The following is a 20,034-nucleotide window of genomic DNA, read 5'->3' on the forward strand; positions in this document are numbered from 1 at the left end:
TTGGAAGTTGAAGACTAGAACTTACTCATTTTTAGGTAGCAATCTGTTGATGACTGGGTCATGCATCCAATAGGAATAGCTATAGTAAGCAAAATTGTTACCTTTACAAATCAGACAAGTAATGTAAAGACAAAGAAATAAAGAAAAGCACATGAGCCAAAATATGAATACACATTGGCCATAAATTGATCTTGGAACGACCCTTATTTTGGGGAGACTAAAAAAGCTATAGAATAAAGTTTAGATTCATCAGCAACAGTAGTGAAAGAAAAAAAAAGTGAATTAAATTAGCAATATATCAAAATGATTTGTATAATTAAAATATTTCATTTATGTAATTAGTTTGTTTGAATTAGTCAAATTGTTTATGCTCGAATTAATATAACGAAGTTGGTGTTTAGTTCTACGGTAACAAGGATTGATTATGAATAATTGAATTTTTAAACCAATTTTTACTAAAAATAAATTGAATATTGATATATTTAGATAGATAAAAGTGAGTTAAATAATAATTTCAAAACAACATTTAAATATTAAAGATTTCAAGTTTGGATGCACGTTCAATTTTCCTTTCTCGCATCCTCAAACACTTCCACCATAACATTAAAAAGCTAGGAATTGTGAAATTTGTTAACGCGCATCCTCCTTGTGGAAACCCAACTTTCAGAATACACGCAAAATCAATTCAACTTAAAATCATTCGAATATGTCAAAATTAATTTTACACCTATAATATTAAATTATATCCTTTTCATAGTGGAAACAAACTTATACTATGCTTTTATTTGACACAAGGACATATAATTTTTTTTGTATATAATATGCAAAATGTAGCTTTCATCAAAATTATGGTGACATGAACTTTGATTCTTTCTACCAAACTTAAAATAGTAAGTTTTTTTTCTTCCTTGAAATTTATGAATAATTTAAAAATGTGTATAGTTTCAGAGCTTCCTACTACAATTTTTGGTTCCCATAAAAACAAAAGTTTCTCGTGAACACAGAGAATAAATTAAAGTAAAAGTAAGAAAAAAGCCCTCTCGTGAGATGTGTCCCTTGTTTGCAGTGATGAAAAACACTGCATCACCTTTTTACTTCTACACTGCCCAAACAAAACAAAGCCTATTAGCTTTTTCCACTTCTCTCATATCATCAAGTGCTTCTTTTGTCTTTAATTCCTCCAACTTTTTATATCTATATGCATTTGTGTTACCACCTTCATTATCATAATCATCGATCTTCTTCTTTGAAACCAACAAAAAACATGCACTTTCACAAGGTAGTTGTTTTTGTTTTGCTTATAACTTTCTTAGTATGTGGAGAAAATGAAGAATCTTCAATTGTTGAGACACAAGAGAGTACTACTAAGGCAGAGAAGAAACAGAATCAAAAGCAGCTTAGAACTCAACCTTTTGGTGTTTACTTCTCACAGATGAGGAGAGTTCCTAATGCATCAGACCCTCTACACAATCGTTGACTTACTATTCATGGTTTGATTTTTGTTTGCTTATTTAGTGTATATTTGGTTTGACGGTAAGTTTGACAAAATCAGGATGACACTATGATTTTGTGAAACTTCAAGGTGTAGCTTTTGTTAAAACACGTGGCTCATTCTGATTTTGTCAATCTTACCGTCAATTCAAACATGTACTTATTAAGTGCGACAAAGTTTGTAAATGTGGAAATTTGAATGAGTAGAAAGGTATTTTAAAATTGTTTGAAGAGTTTTGTCAAGGATGATTGGAAGTTGTTTTGAGGGGATGATGTTTTCTTTCTTGAAAGTTAAGCAATACGGTGAGTGGCTACTTAGCCATAGCAAGTTTATCATTTAGAACTTAGTACTTTAATTTATGCTATATATGCAATCTATAGAGGATGTGTAAATGTTGAACATATAGTGGTGAAGTAAATGAGTAATGTTTACAATGTCCTAGTGTTTTTTTTTTTCTTTGTCCGTTCTATTTTTTTTTTAATTTAACTAGTAAAAATATGCTTGCAATGGAATCAGTGTTTTGAAAATCGAACCGAATATATCATTCAAATTCAAATTGTTGATAAGTGAACTAGTATATTGTCTAATATTTGACATTTAAGCGGATTTGAATGCGATAAAGTATGTGTTTGGATACACCATACACGTTACATTGATGAATTACGGAAATGCTCCAAAGATACTGTTTTAGCACTTTCCTTAAAAAAAATAGTTTTTGGGCATGGCGGATGCATCCGTTCACCCACCTCCTGCCTCTCTTCGAGTCTCATTTTTTCTATGTTTTCTAGAGACAAAGCTACTTCTTCCGCTAATCTAGAAGCATCAGAAACTCAACATCCAAGTGAGCCACAACCTGATATTCTATCCAACTCGACCAATGAGATTGGAAGTGGATTCAAGAATTAGGCCTCCAATATCAAGCTATTATCTTGACACAAGCTTCGATGCGACCCAAAATTTGCAAAGTTAAAAGGACATTCAGATCTTTGTGCAAAACTTGTGAAAACAAATAAGTGCAAAACATTTGATATGATTTATAAGCTTATTAAGTTAGCTTTGATCTTGTGGTAACAACAGCAAGCGTGAAACATGTTTTTTCAACTATAAAATTTATGAATGTTTTTTTTTTCAATAACACCAATATTTAATGTCTGCATCCGCCCATTATTTTGGGGTCACATTTGTTGCCATGTTGGAGGATATAGGATATGAGATGGCCGGCTTTTCAAACATTATAGGACACCACAATAATGCATTTTATTTTGACTTAATTAATTTTCTTTAACTTCTTTGCTACTAATTATTGAGATTATGTATGTGTTGATTTCCTCAATACATTCATTCCTTACGAGTTGCAGTGAGGTATCCAACTGTAGTTGCATGCCCGAATATAATAGCAGATGATATGAAAGAAAAGATTGAATGACAAAAAGAGAAGGAAAGTGAAAGTAATTTAAGTACTAAAGAGTATTTCACTTTACTGAACTCTTGAAATAGCTAGTTAGTGTTGCTAACACTCAAAAACTTATGCAGAGTTTCTACAACTAGTACTATCCTTACCATATATTGGAAGCCAGTTCAGAAAACTCTCTCAATATGCTCAAAGAAAAACTTTCCACTTGATTGATTGATGAAAATTGAGGAACATATTTATATAACCAAGGAAACAAAATTTTGTGTAGTAATTGCATCACGCGGTTACTACACGGTTAATGGTTCAAACTACAATTACTGACATTGATTATTCGATTTAAATTTATGGGTGAGTTCGAAAAAAAATTGATTAAGTGAATGTATAATTTGAGTCATCCTATTTCACTATTTCAAATTAGTGATTGAGATTTATTACTACACGTGTAGCTATGTGCTAAGTTAATATAATTTTATGATTTTGTACCAAAAAAAATATAAGTTTATGATTTAAATAATATGATCTTAAAAATAACTTGTGCCATATTCTGATATTAATAAATTGTTTCAACTTATTGTCATCACAAATTTTCCAAAAATGGCTTATAAATTATACAAAATAATTTAACTTTATTTTATCTTTTGTTATAAAAATATCTTATAGATAAGCACTTATGTTATAAGCTGCAAACAACTGTTTGTTCAAACCAAATTTTACTTTATAGGAACCAAATATCTAACACAACAATGAATTCGAACTCGAGTCTAATTATTTTTTTTATCAAATATTCTAGTGGTCAATATTTCACCCTTAAAATGATTAAGTAGATAATTATAGTGGTCAATATTTTACTTTATAGGAACCAAATATCAAACACAACAATGAATTCAAACTCGAGTCTAATTCTTTTTTTTATCAAATATTATGGTGGCCAATATGTTGATTTCTCATTCTTTTTTTGGCTAGAATGAACAAATTTAGATGAGTTGGGTCCTGGAGGCTCGCGAGAGCTAGGGCAGAAAGAAATACTTATAGACGAGATATTTACGCTGGCAACAAGAGTTGAACCTAGGCCCATGCACAATATATGAGCCAACTCGTTACCAACCTGCATTGGCTATTCTTTTTTGTGCCAATTGGTTTGTCTTCTATTTTGTCACTAAATTTGAATTACTTTCTAGCTTATAGGAGCTCTGCATTTATAAAAAATATGGAAAAAAATTCTAAGGGATTGTATGAAAACAATCAAGAATTAAGTAGAGATGTGATTACTAATAAATAAGATTGTTTGGAACAAGATTGCTCCCTTTGAATGTATCAATGTTTGTGTTGCCTTTACATAACCTACTGTAGCCCATTAGACCTGTGGGGATTTTAGCACATAAAAAATACGGCTCATTAAGAGCGTGTTTGCCACAATGGACACCTGAGTGATATACGAGGGATATAGTCCACTGAAAGCGGAAAATCAACCAATCGGATGGTTAAATCAAAGCGAGAATCAATCAAGTTAAACACCTTGTCTGCAAATCGTTAAACATCTTCCTTGCTATTATAACTGCTATTATAAATTTGAATTAGCACTTTCTAGCTAGAATTACATACATCAGATTAATGTGATAATGTGTTGAGGAAGTGGAAACAAAAGAGAGACCAAATACTAAAACAAAGAGAGGCTAAGTATCTATAGTTTGTAATCAAGAAGTGGAAAGAATAATTAGAAACCAATTAAAAATAGTAGAAGAGATTAACTAAGCTAATTAATGTCCTCTGCCTCGTTTGCTAGGTCCTGAAGTTAATCTAAATGCCAAACTTCGTGCTGAATCATGCATGTTTGAGTCATCAGAAGAAACATAAAATGTTGTCATTCCAACAGACCCTTCAGTTGTTTCTGCATTTTGCACCTCTGTTCGAAGAACTCTGCTTTGTACAAAACAGAACTCGCAAGATACTAAAACCATTGTCATAACCAACACTATCAACCAGAAACTATTCATCTTCATAACTTGCTTGTTCCTTTGAGTAACTTATCCAATAAGTGTCTAGCTGTTGAACTTGTGTTGGTACAAACTATGAGGTGCTACTAACTAGGTTTTATATATAAATAAAGACACCAACAATGTCGTAGGTGTGGCGGTGAACGCTTTTTTCCCAACTGGTTCCTTAAAAGCTGCAAGCTATTTGACTTTAATTTGCAATGTTATGACTAAAAATGTTGAAATCTTACTACCGAAATTAGAGAAAAAAACTGAAAATTAATTCTACCATTGTTTGGAATATGTCGGGTCCTAGATTCGGATTTTTTGTTTGACAAATCTCGGCCGTTCAACATCAAAACAATTGTCGAGATGTGTTAATATATACATTCAAAATAATTACACATAAATGAAAGATTTGAATCAACAATAATATTTGTATATCCCATAATAATCTTCAATATTCATCCAACACATCATTTCATCCTTTTCTCTCTTCATATTTCATAACCAACCAACCAATCACATTTATCACAACACTTTTTTTTATCTTACTCTCAAAGTGTAAACACTTGAGGTGTATATCAAACATTTTCCTACTATTTGAATATATAAGAATTATATTATTTGAAAAGTTGATGGAATAATTAATAGCAAAAGAATGAACATAGAATAAAAGATGCATTTTTTTGACTTCTTATTTCTAATGGTGGCTTCCACGTGCTGAGGAGAAATTCCGTGCTTTCACTTCTTCTAAATTCTAATGGTAGAGTTTGACTCTTATATCTACCCAAAAGAATGTTTATATTGATATTAGTTAACTTGACTAAACCAAGTGATGAATTAGTGTATGGAAGATATAATTAGTTGATAATTAACTGTATTTTTTTTTTTAGTACTATATTTATCACTATTTTCATATGTACGTAATATTTTACTATCATCAATATAGTGGTTACTAATAAATTGTTTTAGAGAATTTAATTTGAGTTGTAATCATAATCTAAAACAAATTTTCGAGAAAACTTATTAATCAATCAGCCGAATTCTAAATTATTGAAATAATTTTTAAAATAATAAGAGAGTTAAGAATTAAGATGATAAAAGAAGTTGTTGAACTACATTAAGTTTTAGTATATCTAACTTGTGTATATGCTTTTGCATGTTGACGCTGCTGAATCCGCTATTTGTTTTCACATGGTATTTTGATTCTATGATAGTATATTAGTATGACAATACAATCTGTTACGCGGGACATGCTCAATCTTTGTTTTTCTATGTCATAATAATAGTGTATTTGAAAACTAGTGATAAAAGTGGATGGATTTTGAAGTGTGTATGTTGCTTGTGTTGTGACACTTGGGAAAAGGATACACGTTTGGTTGAACTATATATCACCTCTTTTGAGTTCAAGATCAAGACGGTGGCTGTAGGAATTGTAGAAAAGTTTATCATCCCATCAAAACGCACGCGGATAGAATCATAAAGCCAAACACAGCAATGCTTGCACACAAGCCTTGTAGTTCAAGGTTCCTAATGGAAGGACCCAAGTAGTTTCCTCTCTTCAATCAATGTCATTGGATAATATATTTTTTGTTTATATCCAAATTTCCTTGCAAATATTTGCTTTTGGAAAATGTTTGGGAAGCAACTTATATGAATGAGTATATACATCTTGAAAGAGTATTATTATAGTCTATCATAAAATAAAATAAAAGTCTAATATTCAATATTAAGTCTAAAAAAAATATAGTTACTCTATATATGAGCAGATCAAAGAATGTTGATTGCTTGATGCCATAGTAAAATATCACAATTATTGAGATATCAAATCGAACGGTTAAGATTACATATCATAAAAAATTAAATAAAAATGATCTCGATCGCCAGTTTAAAATTAAATGATCCTTATCTATTACATCGACGTGAGGCATTTTCCTTTTCCATATCATAAAATCCATTTTCCAACCGAAACAGGTCAAAAATCAATTTAACTATAGAGTCATACTTGCATGAGGCATGCTAGCTAGTTCAATAAAGTTTACTAAGATAGTGGTAAGTAAGTGTGAATATCTTGTTAATCACAGTCTCTTTCAATCATAAATGCACCTCTCTATCATCAAAAGAAAAGAATAAATAATGTACTTCTCTCATTGAGGCCCAAAACATTGACCTTAGGAACTTTACCATGGGCCAACTTTCTTATTTATAAATGGAGAGGATTTGAAGGGAAGAGGATAATTTCTTTATATTTGAAATTAAGAAAACTTTAAAATGTTTTAAAAATGAAATTGTTGTGTAGCTGAATGTGGTTTTATTACACTGTGTTGAAATTATGGACACCGAAGTTGTTTATAGTGTGATGGGTAAAATCAATCAATGGAATCAAGTGGTAATTTCTTTTACATAGTTCTCTGGTTTCACGCAGATTAAATTGAAATTCTTAGGTGTTGATTAGGCAAAGAAATAAATTTTCCAATCGGAAAACAACGTACAAGTACATCTATATCACATGATTCTTTCATAAATCTGATAAGTTTTCATATTATTCACTACAAATTTTAAAGGTGATTAGTTATATATGTTCATTTTTACCTGACAAAGCCATTAAACAACCCAAAATATATTTGTTTATAATAAAAAAATCCAAAATATATTTATATGTACACATTGTAGCAGTGCAGCAGCTAGCGTGAATAGGCAATTGTTCCGGAGGCAGAAGTGGCTAACGGCATGACACTTCTGTTAGGAATAGAATTCATTAAAGATATCTTATTTAGGAATGTGGAGATTAGTTTAAACTATCCTAATATGGTTGCAGCTTTCATCAATAACAACAATTTGTAACATAATTACTTGGAAACCATCATTTTAGAGTGTTATAATTTAATTTCTACCTTCATAATGACATTGTTATTGTACATAGTTTAGTTGGTAGGAACATTGTTATATTTATATATAAAGGTCGGAGTTCGAATTTCAAACACTCAACTTATTCATCTTAAGGGTGAAAATTTAACAACTAAACTACTTGTCAACAAAATAAAAATACTGTTATTGCACTAGTTTGTCTAATTTCATATTCATATGAATTGAGAAAACTTCCCCTTATTGTTATGCTTTTATATCTTTCGCGTTTGACATTTTTAACTTCTTAGTACCGGATGTTGTTGATCTTTTGAAAAGAGTTCAAAGGATCATGCATAACAATATTGTCTCCTAGGTCTAAGGATGTAGTTTTCAAAAGGATTGACTTTGTCATTCAGAAAGAACTAGCAACACAGCTTGTTGCTTGTTTATTGTGTAATTATTTTGAAAATATATATATATATATATATAATACAAAAAGAAAATTAAGAACTAAAAAAAAATTGATAAACAAAATCAGTTTTATGTTTTTTTTTTTTAAAAAAAAAAACTGACAGCAATAAAATAACAATCGGCACATTGAGTATTGACTTTCATTTTTCTTACATTAATGTTTCTAATCTAAACTAAAATCCAACGACTTCTAATCTTCTATTAGGGATGAAAAAACAGTTAAATCCACATAGACTAAACATTAAATCCACCTCAATTTAAACAATGTGTGAGATCCTGACGCGACACATAGACTAAACATTAAATCCACCTCAATTTAATAAAAGACTAAACGTCTCAACTAAAAAGAGACGTTATTCGCGCTTTTGGCCTCTTTGTAACAAAAAAAACAAAAACAAAAAAAGACATTATGCATCGTATGAAGTTCATATGTTAATTTAATTTCAAATACCAACATAAATAATGATCCATCATCAGGGTTGCAAAATCCTTAGCGGGTCCCATATAAAGCACTCAATAAACCTAATTAACGATTGTTTATCCCATGATCATGATATGAATCCCTAACACAAATTGCTCCCTCACTCACGCTTATTATCATTGATTAAGATTCCTCTTCCTTTTATATCTAAAAACCAACACAAATTTTTTCTTAGCTCCCAACATTAATAATGGAGTTAATGTCTCTTATTTTGTCAATATTTTTGTGTCTTTTAGTTCTAACATCCCAATGTAGCAAAGCAACTAAAGACATTTTCATATTAGCAGGACAAAGCAACATGGCTGGTCGAGGAGGTGTTTTCAACAGAAAATGGGACAAAAATGTCCCATCAGAATGCAAGCCCAGCCCATCAATTTTGAAACTAAATTCAAAACTCGAATGGGAAGAGGCCCGTGAGCCTCTTCACCAGGATATCGACGTAGGAAAAACTTGCGGTGTTGGGCCTGGGCTTGCTTTCGCGAACGAGGTTGTTAGAAAGAGAGGTAGTGGTGGTAGTGTTGTCGGACTTGTTCCTTCCGCTGTTGGTGGTACGAGGATTGAAGAATGGAGAAATGGGTCATTTTTGTATAATGAATTGGTGAGAAGATCTATTGAATCGGTTAGAAATGGTAGTGGTGTAATAAGAGCAGTTTTATGGTATCAAGGTGAGAGTGATACTGTAAGAGAAGAAGATGCTAATGCATATAAGAGTAGAATGGAGAATTTTATTCAGAATATTCGATCAGAACTTCATCTTCCAGAGCTTCTTGTTATTCAGGTTAGCATTTTTTTTCTCTGGTGCTATGTCTTTTTTATCTTCTTAATGCATAGAAAATTGGCTAGCTTCACCTCTGTGTTAGGATTTTTGGGTCACAATTGTAATGTTACATGTGTTAGGGCCATTATGTAATTAGCCAAAGCATCAGTGGTCTAATTAATAATATATAAGTCTATGGCTAAAAGCATAAATATCATGAAAGACAATTTATTGTGTAGATACCATAAGTCAATATCTAATTTGATGAGGGGCCAAATTAGAAAATTGAAAAATAGGAAATAACCCTAAGGTTATTTATAGGGGTTATGGTCCCCAATTGCAGAATAACGTGAAAACGGCGCTCATACAAAAGTTCTCTCTTCATCCCCATCAGAGGAGGTTTCAGGAGCCAATAAGGAATTCTGCGATTGGAAGATCACACATACCCGTGACCTTTGATCATCACCTATGACGAACTCAAACTCAGGTACGCTTCCGCTTATGGCTAAAGTATTTTCTTGATGATTAACATGATCAACTCTAGGGTTTAAGAGAAAATATATTGAAACTTACAAGTGGTATCAGAGCAATCATGTTTAATCATTTAGAAAATAAGAATTTGTGCCGTTTGGTTTTGATCGGCATGTATTTTGTTCAGTTTTAGTTTCTATATTTTTATTTCGATTACAAATTGAAAGTGTCGGTCTATTGTTTGTCGGCGGATAATCATGATTTTGTTTTAAGGTTTGGTGTATTTTAATTCATCATATAACTGTATGGTTCTATACTGTTTGTTCATCGCCGATAAATAAAAGACCACAATCAATTTGCAAGGTGTGCTACTATGCATCTTTATCTACAGTTTGTGATCAAAATATCAATAAGGGACATATGGTTATTTGCGTTCAATTTTCTTTGAGTTTTGCGGAATGAAACATACCAATTTTTTTTTAGCTAATTAAGGTCTCCCATTTGGTGTTGTTTTTCTATTCTGTTAATGAACAAATTTTGGAAATCAAAGTAAGTACCAATGCCGTAACAGTACAATAAAGTGTATTGGTGTTTTTTGATTTGGATTTTAATTTAATTCCAATTTTCTGGTAACAGTGTACTAATGTTCTTGTTTCAATTTAGTCTCAATTTTTCTTTAAATGTCATACAGAAACCCTGTTCTTTTTTTTAAAGGATAAAAAGAATTGGAACAAGACTTAAGTACTATTATGGAAATCGCAAGTTATACTTGCAACTTTGGTTACATTTTAGTTCAAATAATTGACAGTTAAAGTATATATTTTAAAAGATAAGTTGATTGAAGCATAACGTTGCCAAAGTAACCTCTTTTGTGTAGATTAATTTATTTTGAAATATAAAAGGTTGTGTGCTTCTAACTTATGTGAATATTTAACCGGCCCAAAGGAAGGTAACTATTTTACAGAATTAAAAGTGCACTTGTGATGATAAACGTGTGATAATTATAAGGTTTTACATGTGAATAATAAATCAATCAAAAGAGGGGTCTATTATTCGACATGTTTTTTATTATCAATGTTTGATCGTTACAACAAGAGTACCACTAGCAGTTAATATTAGTGTCAAAAGGCTCAATATTGATGGTGCACTAGGTATCTTGAGATGGGTTATGTCTTTATTTGATCAAATTAATAATTCAGTTTTCACTTTATGTGAGTATAATTAAATGTTTAATTTTTTGTTCTTTTCAGCTACAATTGCTTCAATATCTGCTAATCTGAATTCGGTTCCGGTCCTTAATGGGGCAAATTTCAAGGACTGGAAAGAGGACATGAAAATTGTTCTTGGCTGCATGGATTTCGACCTTGCATTAAGAAAGGAGCAGCCTACTTCTCCTACGGAAACTGCTACCTCTGAACAGAGGGCATATTATGAGAAGTGGGATCGCTCCAACCGCATGTGTCTAATGATCATTAAGCGCGGCATTCCTGAGGTCTTTAGAGGTACTATATCAGAAGATATAACTAATGCTAAAGATTTCCTTGCTGAGATTGAAAAGCGCTTTAAGAAAAGCGATAAGGCGGAAACAAGTACTCTTCTTCAGAACTTGATTTCCATGAAGTATCAAGGCAAAGGAAACATAAGGGAATATATCATGAGCATGTCGAATATCGTTTCAAAACTTAAGGCACTAAAGCTTGAGCTGTCTGAAGACTTACTCATTCATTTAGTATTACTTTCTCTTCCTGCACAGTTTGGTCAGTTTAAGATATCTTATAACTGTCAGAAGGAGAAATGGACTCTTAATGAGCTCATTTCATTTTGTGTGCAAGAAGAGGAAAGGATGAAACGTGATAAAACAGAAAGTGCTCATTTTGCTAGCACCTCTAAAGACCAGGGCAAAAGAAAGAAAACTCATGAGCCCAAGAATGAAGCTGCAAGTGTTCCAGCACAAAAGAAACAAAAACAGGATGAAAATTGTTTCTTTTGCAAAGAATCTGGACATGTGAAGAAGAAATGTTCTAAATATCACGCTTGGCGTGCAAAGAAAGGTACATTTCTTACTTTGGTCTGTTCTGAGGTCAATTTAGCTTCAGTACCTAGAAACACTTGGTGGTTAGACTCAGGTGCAACTACTAACATCAGTGTTTCAATGCAGGGTTGCCTAAACTACCGGAAGCCAAATGATGTTGAAAGATACATCTATGTTGGAGATGACAAGTCGGTGGAGGTGGAAGCTGTGGGGCATTTTAGATTATTATTGTGTACTGGATTTTATTTGGATTTAAAAGACACTTTTGTTGTACCGTCATTTAGACGGAATTTAATTTCAGTTTCTTATTTGGACAAATCAGGTTATTTGTGTTCATTTGGGAATAATATGTTTAAGTTGTCTTTTAATTCAAATATTGTTGGAACTGGTTCACTTATGAGTCATGATAATCTATATTTGCTTGACACAATAGCTACCTATGGCGAATCCTTGAATGTGGAATCACGTGGTACTAAGCGTAAAATTGATAATAATAATTCAGGGACATTATGGCACAAGCGTCTTGGTCACATCTCTAAAAATAGAGTTGAACGACTAATATCTGATGGAATTTTAGATTCCATTGACCTATCGAACTTTGATGTTTGTGTTGAATGCGTTAAAGGTAAACAGACCAAAACAAAGAAATTTGGTGCATATAGAGCTACGGATGTCTTAGAATTGATACATACGGACATTTGTGGACCATTTCCGACACCTTCTTGGAACGGTCAACAATATTTTATATCATTCATTGACGATTATTCTAGATATGCATACATATTTCTTATACATGAAAAGTCTCAATCATTGGATGTGTTCAAATCATTTAAGGCTGAAGTTGAAAATCAACTCAACAAAAGAATTAAGAAAGTCAAATCTGACCGCGGCGGTGAATACTACGGCAGATATGATGGTTCAGGTGAACAACGTCCAGGGCCTTTTGCCAAATACCTAGAGGAATGTGGAATCGTCCCACAGTACACCATGCCAGGATCACCTAGCATGAACGGTGTTGCTGAAAGACGAAACCGGACTCTTAAAGATATGGTAAGGAGTATGATTTGTCATTCTACTTTGCCAGAGTCACTCTGGGGAGAGACACTAAAGACTGCAGCTTACATATTAAATAGAGTACCAACAAAGGCAGCTACCAAAACACCTTATGAGCTTTGGACTGGACGAAAGCCTAGTCTAAAACATTTTCATGTGTGGGGATGTCCAGCTGAGGCAAGGCCTTATAGGCCAAATGAAAAGAAATTGGACTCCCGAACAGTGAGCAGCTACTTTATTGGCTATTCTGAAAGATCTAGGGGCTACAAATTTTATGATCCCAAATTAAATTCAATTTTTGAGACGGGAACGGCTACATTCTTTGAGGATATTGAGTTTGGGGGGAAGAATAAGGTTAGAGACTTTGTCTTAGAGGAAGAATCGGTAACAATTCCAGAACCGATTCATATAGTTGCTTTTGATCAAGCAAATACAGAACCTCCACAAGACATTGTTGAAATTCCTCCAACTCAAGATGATTTGGTAATTCATGAAGAACAAACTCAAGATCCTCAAGAACAAGTGATACAAGAACCAATACAATTGCGGAGATCCACTAGAGAAAGGAAAAATGCTATTCCGGATGATTTTGTAATCTATCTCCAAGAACATGAGGAGAATAATGGTACAATGGAAGATGATCCAATCAACTTTCGTCAAGCCATGCAGGATTCCAACTCGGAAAAGTGGATTGAAGCAATGAAGGAAGAGTATAAGTCCATGCAAGACAATAAAGTCTGGGAACTTGTCCCATTACCAGAAGGTGTTAAACCCATTGGTTGCAAATGGATTTTTAAGACCAAGCGGGATTCTAACGGTAATGTGGAGAGGTATAAAGCTCGTCTTGTGGCTAAAGGTTATACTCAAAAGGAAGGGATTGACTTTAAAGAGACTTTCTCTCCAGTTTCATCGAAAGACTCTTTTAGGACAATCATGGCTCTTGTTGCACATTATGATTTGGAACTCCATCAAATGGATGTCAAGACGGCATTTCTCAATGGTAACATTGATGAAACGATCTATATGGTGCAACCAGAAAACTTTGTGTCAGGAGACTCAAAGAATATGGTTTGCAAATTGACAAAATCCATTTATGGACTAAAACAGGCTTCTCGTCAATGGTACCACAAGTTTCATGAAGTAGTTCTCTCATTTGGTTTTGAGGTAAATATTGTTGAAGATTGTGTGTATCAAAAATTCAGTGGGAGAAAGTGTATTTTCCTGGTCTTGTATGTTGATGACATATTGCTTGCTGCCAATGATATAGGTATATTGCACGAAACCAAGAAATTTCTATCAAGAACATTCGAAATGAAAGATCTTGGTGACGCTTCCTTTGTATTAGGAATTCAGATACATCGAGACCGATCTCGAGGTATTCTGGGATTATCACAAAGGAACTATATCGAAAAGGTACTTAAAAGGTTTGGTATGCAAGAATGTAAACCAGGGGATAATCCAATTGCTAAGGGAGACAAATTTAGTCTCAGTCAGTGCCCAAAAGGAAACTTAGAAATTCAAGAAATGCAAAAGATTCCTTACGCGTCAGCTGTAGGAAGTCTGATGTATGCCCAAGTTTGTACGCGTCCGGATATTGCGTTCATAGTTGGGATGTTAGGCAGATATTTGAGCAATCCAGGAATGGATCATTGGAAAGCAGCCAAAAAGGTTATGAGGTATTTAAAGAGAACAAAAGACTATATGCTCACATACAGGAGGTCAGACCAGTTAGAGATCACTGGATACTCTGACTCAGATTATGCAGGATGCCAAGACAGTAAAAGATCCACTTCGGGCTATATCTACATGTTGGCTGGTGGTGCAGTTTCTTGGCGCAGTGCCAAGCAAACTCTTACGGCTTCATCCACCATGGCAGCAGAGTTCATAGCATGTTATGAGGCATCCAACCATGGGATTTGGCTGAGAAATCTTGTCACTAGGCTGCGAATTGTGGAAGGAATTGAAAGACCACTTAAGTTATACTGTGACAACAAATCAGCCGTCCTGTATTCCAACAATAATAGGAGCTCGGCCAAGTCAAAATACATTGACATCAAGTTCCTAGTTGTCAAGGAAAGGGTACAAAATGGACAGATTTCCATAGAACACTTAGGGACAAACTCCATGATTGCAGATCCTCTCACAAAAGGTCTTCCACCCAAGGTCTTTCACGAGCACACTGCTCGCATGGGTGTTTTACCATTAGAGGAGTCTTTGGTTTAGTGGGAGTTAGTCAATTATGAATTTTATGTTCTATGTTTGGTATTATGTATGCATACTATAACTTTGGATTTTATTTTTGTTTTGATCAATAAAGTTTGTTATTCAGCAGTTTGCATTTTGTACAATAAAGTCATTGAATGATCTTACTGAAGTAAAGTAGGACCAGTTGAAAATTGACATATACAGACCAACTTCATGTAATTTTCATGCTACACATTTCATGATGGATCTATGTCATTTAGTTGTGTCACTATTGGTGATCATTGATGGGTTTAGTTATGATTGATATAACGAAAATCACCTTGGTTCTACATATTGACATGACTAATGGACGAGATAATTTGGATATGCTTAAGGAATATAATGGCAAATTTTTGAGCTCATAAAGTCTAACACATGTATACAATTACATATGTGACCAGTGGGAGACTGTTAGGATTTTTGGGTCACAATTGTAATGTTACATGTGTTAGGGCCATTATGTAATTAGCCAAAGCATCAGTGGTCTAATTAATAATATATAAGTCTATGGCTAAAAGCATAAATATCATGAAAGACAATTTATTGTGTAGATACCATAAGTCAATATCTAATTTGATGAGGGGCCAAATTAGAAAATTGAAAAATAGGAAATAACCCTAAGGTTATTTATAGGGGTTATGGTCCCCAATTGCAGAATAACGTGAAAACGGCGCTCATACAAAAGTTCTCTCTTCATCCCCATCAGAGGAGGTTTCAGGAGCCAATAAGGAATTCTGCGATTGGAAGATCACACATACCCGTGACCTTTGATCATCACCTATGACGAACTCAAACTCAGGTACGCTTCCGCTTATGGCTAAAGTATTTTCTTGATGATTAACATGATCAACTCTAGGGTTTAAGAGAAAATATATTGAAACTTACACTCTGTTTTTTCAAATTCGAATTGTTTGTATTTTAGCGTATTGTTTTTTGTGCATGCTTATAAGTTATAACCTATAGATAGAAGACAGCAAGGGGTGCTTAAAAAAACAAACAGACAGCAAGGGGCACACACCTTTATTTGAATTTCAAATTTCAAATGATTATGAATGTAAATATTTTTGTTTTGTTTTTTTAAGCAAATGGCACGCAGAAAGAAAATCCTTTACAACATATTCCCCCGTCGCATAATATAGGCAAAAAAAGTATTTTCACACTTATTAAGAAAAGTAAAATATGATAATTTCAAGGTTGACTTTTTGTGTGTTTGTTGAAATAAGTTTCATGGGAAGATGTAAAAACAGTTTTTATTGGTTATTGATTATGGGGAAAAGAAGAGAGAGTAAATTAAATAAAAGTTTATCTTGAAAATGATAAAAGTTAGTTTTTTTTTCTTACAATTTGGGACATGAAAAAATAATTTTTTTTGCTTATAATATGGGACGGAGGGAGTAGATATATTAAAACAAAAAATAAATAGTATAAAATATTGAGAGACATAAAGTAATAAAAAAGATACATAAGTAAATGCACACATATACCAAAACCCGCTTACGGACGCGAAATCAGATACCAAAAAAGGTGTCGTGGGAGCATTCACATTTCAAGATGGTGAATGAACTGACAATCAATATGGACCGATTCTTGTACCAATAGCTCACTACACATACCACAGCAAATATTAACGGTACTTTTGCACCAGCAGTCCACGTTCAAAGATGAGGATAAAAGGCAACATAGGCCACAAACACGAACGGATGTAAATAGAGCAAACACCGAACCGGTTAAAATACAACCCCGACCCTATGTGACGGATGAGGACAACCAGAATCCGGCAAAACACAGAAACGCCACCCACCACCCAAAAACTGGATGCAGCACCACCACACATAAGCGCAATTGTAACTGATAGGACTTGTCATGTTTTCGTGATTTAAAATTTCGACCGTTGGCCCATAATCTATCAAAAAAGTAGTAGGTCCAAATAGTTTAATAAATGGGCCAACATACCAACTTGCAACAATTGTTAAAAGAAAAACCATACAATTTCGTTTAAAAATGTATATTTAATTGTTTCTTTTTCATCATGAAATGTGGCGTGAGATTTTTATCAAATAATTTAATAGTTATACTTACAACCTTAAATTTCAAAGAGTGGGACTTTAAACTCAGATATTTGCATAACAACGCTATTATAGCTATCAATTGAATTGTACTTATAGGACAAAGGGTTCGTTTGATCTGCAAAATATAAATACTGAACAGAATAGTACAGGACAGTACAAGACAGAACAACACATGACAAACGTTTAAGGTATTGAACAAACTTTGTGTTGTACGATGTTTGATGATAAAAATGTTATTTTGGTATTTTAGATAACTTGTGCTGAGGACAAAAAGTTGTCCCGTAGTTCTGTGGAGACAAGAATTTCAAGTTTTGTCCTGTTCCTTGACCCCAGTTTGTCCAGTACCAGAAACAGTTTTAAAATCAAACACAGAAGTTGTTCTGTCCAGTCCCTTATTTTTTAGCAGATCAAACGCAATCAAAATGTCAAAATTTAATTCGCTAATATTGAATATTCATATAATGAATAATTCTGTGCATATTCAACTTATTTTTGTTTTCTAATGATTTTATACGGGCATCATCATATATACTTATTATGTAGTTTGACAATGTAGTTTCAAAATAAACCAAACATGGACACTCAAATTATTATTGATATGCTGCAGGTAGCACTTGCATCAGGGGAAGGAAAGTTTATAGAGAAGGTGAGACATGCTCAATTGAGTATCAAACTTCCGAATGTCAAATGTGTCGATGCCAAAGGATTGCGTCTCAAGGCAGATAAACTTCATCTTACCACAATGTCTGAGGTTCATTTGGGCATCCAGTTAGCTCATGCCTATCTCGCTTCAAACAGACATAACTTTACTCGTACACAAGTTAGCTAATTGAAAAGTGATCACACATTTGTTGCAGTCGCGTGATTCAGACTATCAAATTAAAATTGAACGACTCACATTTTGACTTTGTAAATTGAATTCAGTTCCAAGAATGTATGTTATATATTTAATTTGATTATTTATTAAGATTAAGATTGATTACTCTGTGCCTCATTATGTATATTCAATTTTTTTGTTGAAATGACTCGTATACTTAATGTCTTCATGTTTTGAGTAAAGATGGAATGTCAAGTTCGCTTAGTATTGTTAAATTACATGATCAACAATTCAGCTACTTGGTTGGTCAATGGATTCAATGATCCGGCAACTGCAGAAGCCTATCCGACCTACCAAGCTATCATGCTTGCTCATGACTGTGGATTCCGGTAACTGTAGAAGCCTATACCTAGATTATTTTTCTAAGATATCTTTCAGGTGTTGCTCTTCTACCCTCCGATTTGCTTAAAAATTCCCCATCCACCGGAAGATATCTTCTGGTAGATATTTTCTTTGCGAATAATAGGAGGGAGAAAATTTCAACCATATAAGTAGAATTTGTATGGTATTTCCCATAGTTTGGCCCAACATGCCTTTTCCTGGCCCAAATCAGATATGGATGGAAGAAACAACTCCTTATATTGTTATAAACCAATCCTTTTTTAATTCTCTTTAATAATATTCACTATTTTTGTCAACAAAAAAAAACTAAGTGGTTTCCCTTAACTTAATGTAATTATTTGTAAGCTATTTTTTCTGGAATCTTCAAGAATGTGAATAGGAGAAAATTCTGATTAAGTGACATACCACACACCAATGGACAACTACCATCTTAAGGAAAATGTATTAAGGTCTATTGCAGGTCAAGTGCTTAGAAATTAATTAATCAAGTTATCCATAATCTTAGCTTTTAAAGATTATGGTTAAAATTACAGGGGAATTGAGTATCTATGATAACAAGATTTTAGATATGTTCATTCACATATAGAGTGAAAATGACAGGAGACATTGTAGGCCACTTTAGATTTAGACCGTACATGATCATGAAAAACAATTGCATTTTGTAAAGGTATCTATGTATTTTGGATCATAGCAATTTCATGGAATAATCAAGCTCAACATAGTTTGGACTATATAAGAGCTCTATATTATATAATTTCAACTGACAGAGTGTCCTGGATCCCAGTCAGCAAGATCTAAGCCTCCAACCGTATCAATAAAGATAGAATCTTTGCATTTTGTGGTTTTGTGTTATGAAGTTTCAAATTATTTTTCCATGTCATTCTGAACATAGCTTCAGTAATAATACATGTCACATTTCACACTCATTCTCTTTACTATCATAGATATTTATAGCTTCAAAGTGGACCTATATTGACGGCCGAAAATTGATAATGTACAGCATAGAACGACGGTTGAGCTCACTTGGAAGGTGTGTACTTGTAAAACCTCTAACACTCGAGTCAGCTTTTAAAAGACGTGAGTGAGAGGTTTTACGGAATAAAGTGTGTACCTTTTTCTTGATACATGTGTGTATTTGTAGACGGGTCTCAAAAGAAACAGCCGAAAAGCCATTGTGCCCATTGAGAAATTCGACTTTATTATCAACATCGCGTGATCCTAGTCACGTGGTGATGTATTGAATGGATTTGCTTGGGTGTGCTAGTGACACATCCCATTAGCATGTGTCTCTATTGTGGAGTCCGTTGAAGATTTAGGCATAGACCCGGTCCAGAACATTTAACACTATGCAAAATTACGTCAAAATTTAAGTACATGGCAAATGTAGTCCCATTTTTTAAATAAAATCTTAAAACATTTATTATTTGAAGTGGACAGTACTGAAAATCTGTGATAAGAATCAAGGAAGAGAGTAGCATAGATATAAAAGAACAAAAAGAACGTGTCAA

The 20,034-nt window shown here is 33.3% G+C and overlaps 2 protein-coding genes across 2 annotated transcripts; both read left to right on the forward strand.

Moving 5' to 3' along the window:
• The first annotated feature begins 8,703 nt into the window (after nucleotides 1–8,703).
• On the forward strand, nucleotides 8,704–18,328 carry LOC123897513 (probable carbohydrate esterase At4g34215). The gene is made up of 2 exons (XM_045948192.1): nucleotides 8,704–9,459; nucleotides 17,915–18,328. Exons 1-2 carry the CDS (start codon nucleotides 8,872–8,874, stop codon nucleotides 18,134–18,136), a joined length of 810 nt encoding a protein of 269 aa, XP_045804148.1. The 5' UTR covers nucleotides 8,704–8,871; the 3' UTR covers nucleotides 18,137–18,328.
• On the forward strand, nucleotides 9,547–12,125 carry LOC123897505. The gene is made up of 3 exons (XM_045948180.1): nucleotides 9,547–9,925; nucleotides 11,160–11,960; nucleotides 12,068–12,125. Exons 1-3 carry the CDS (start codon nucleotides 9,907–9,909, stop codon nucleotides 12,094–12,096), a joined length of 849 nt encoding a protein of 282 aa, XP_045804136.1. The 5' UTR covers nucleotides 9,547–9,906; the 3' UTR covers nucleotides 12,097–12,125.
• Nucleotides 18,329–20,034: the final 1,706 nt, after the last annotated feature.

Source organism: Trifolium pratense, linkage group LG1 (assembly GCF_020283565.1).
Source record: "Trifolium pratense cultivar HEN17-A07 linkage group LG1, ARS_RC_1.1, whole genome shotgun sequence".
Lineage (NCBI taxonomy): Eukaryota > Viridiplantae > Streptophyta > Magnoliopsida > Fabales > Fabaceae > Trifolium > Trifolium pratense.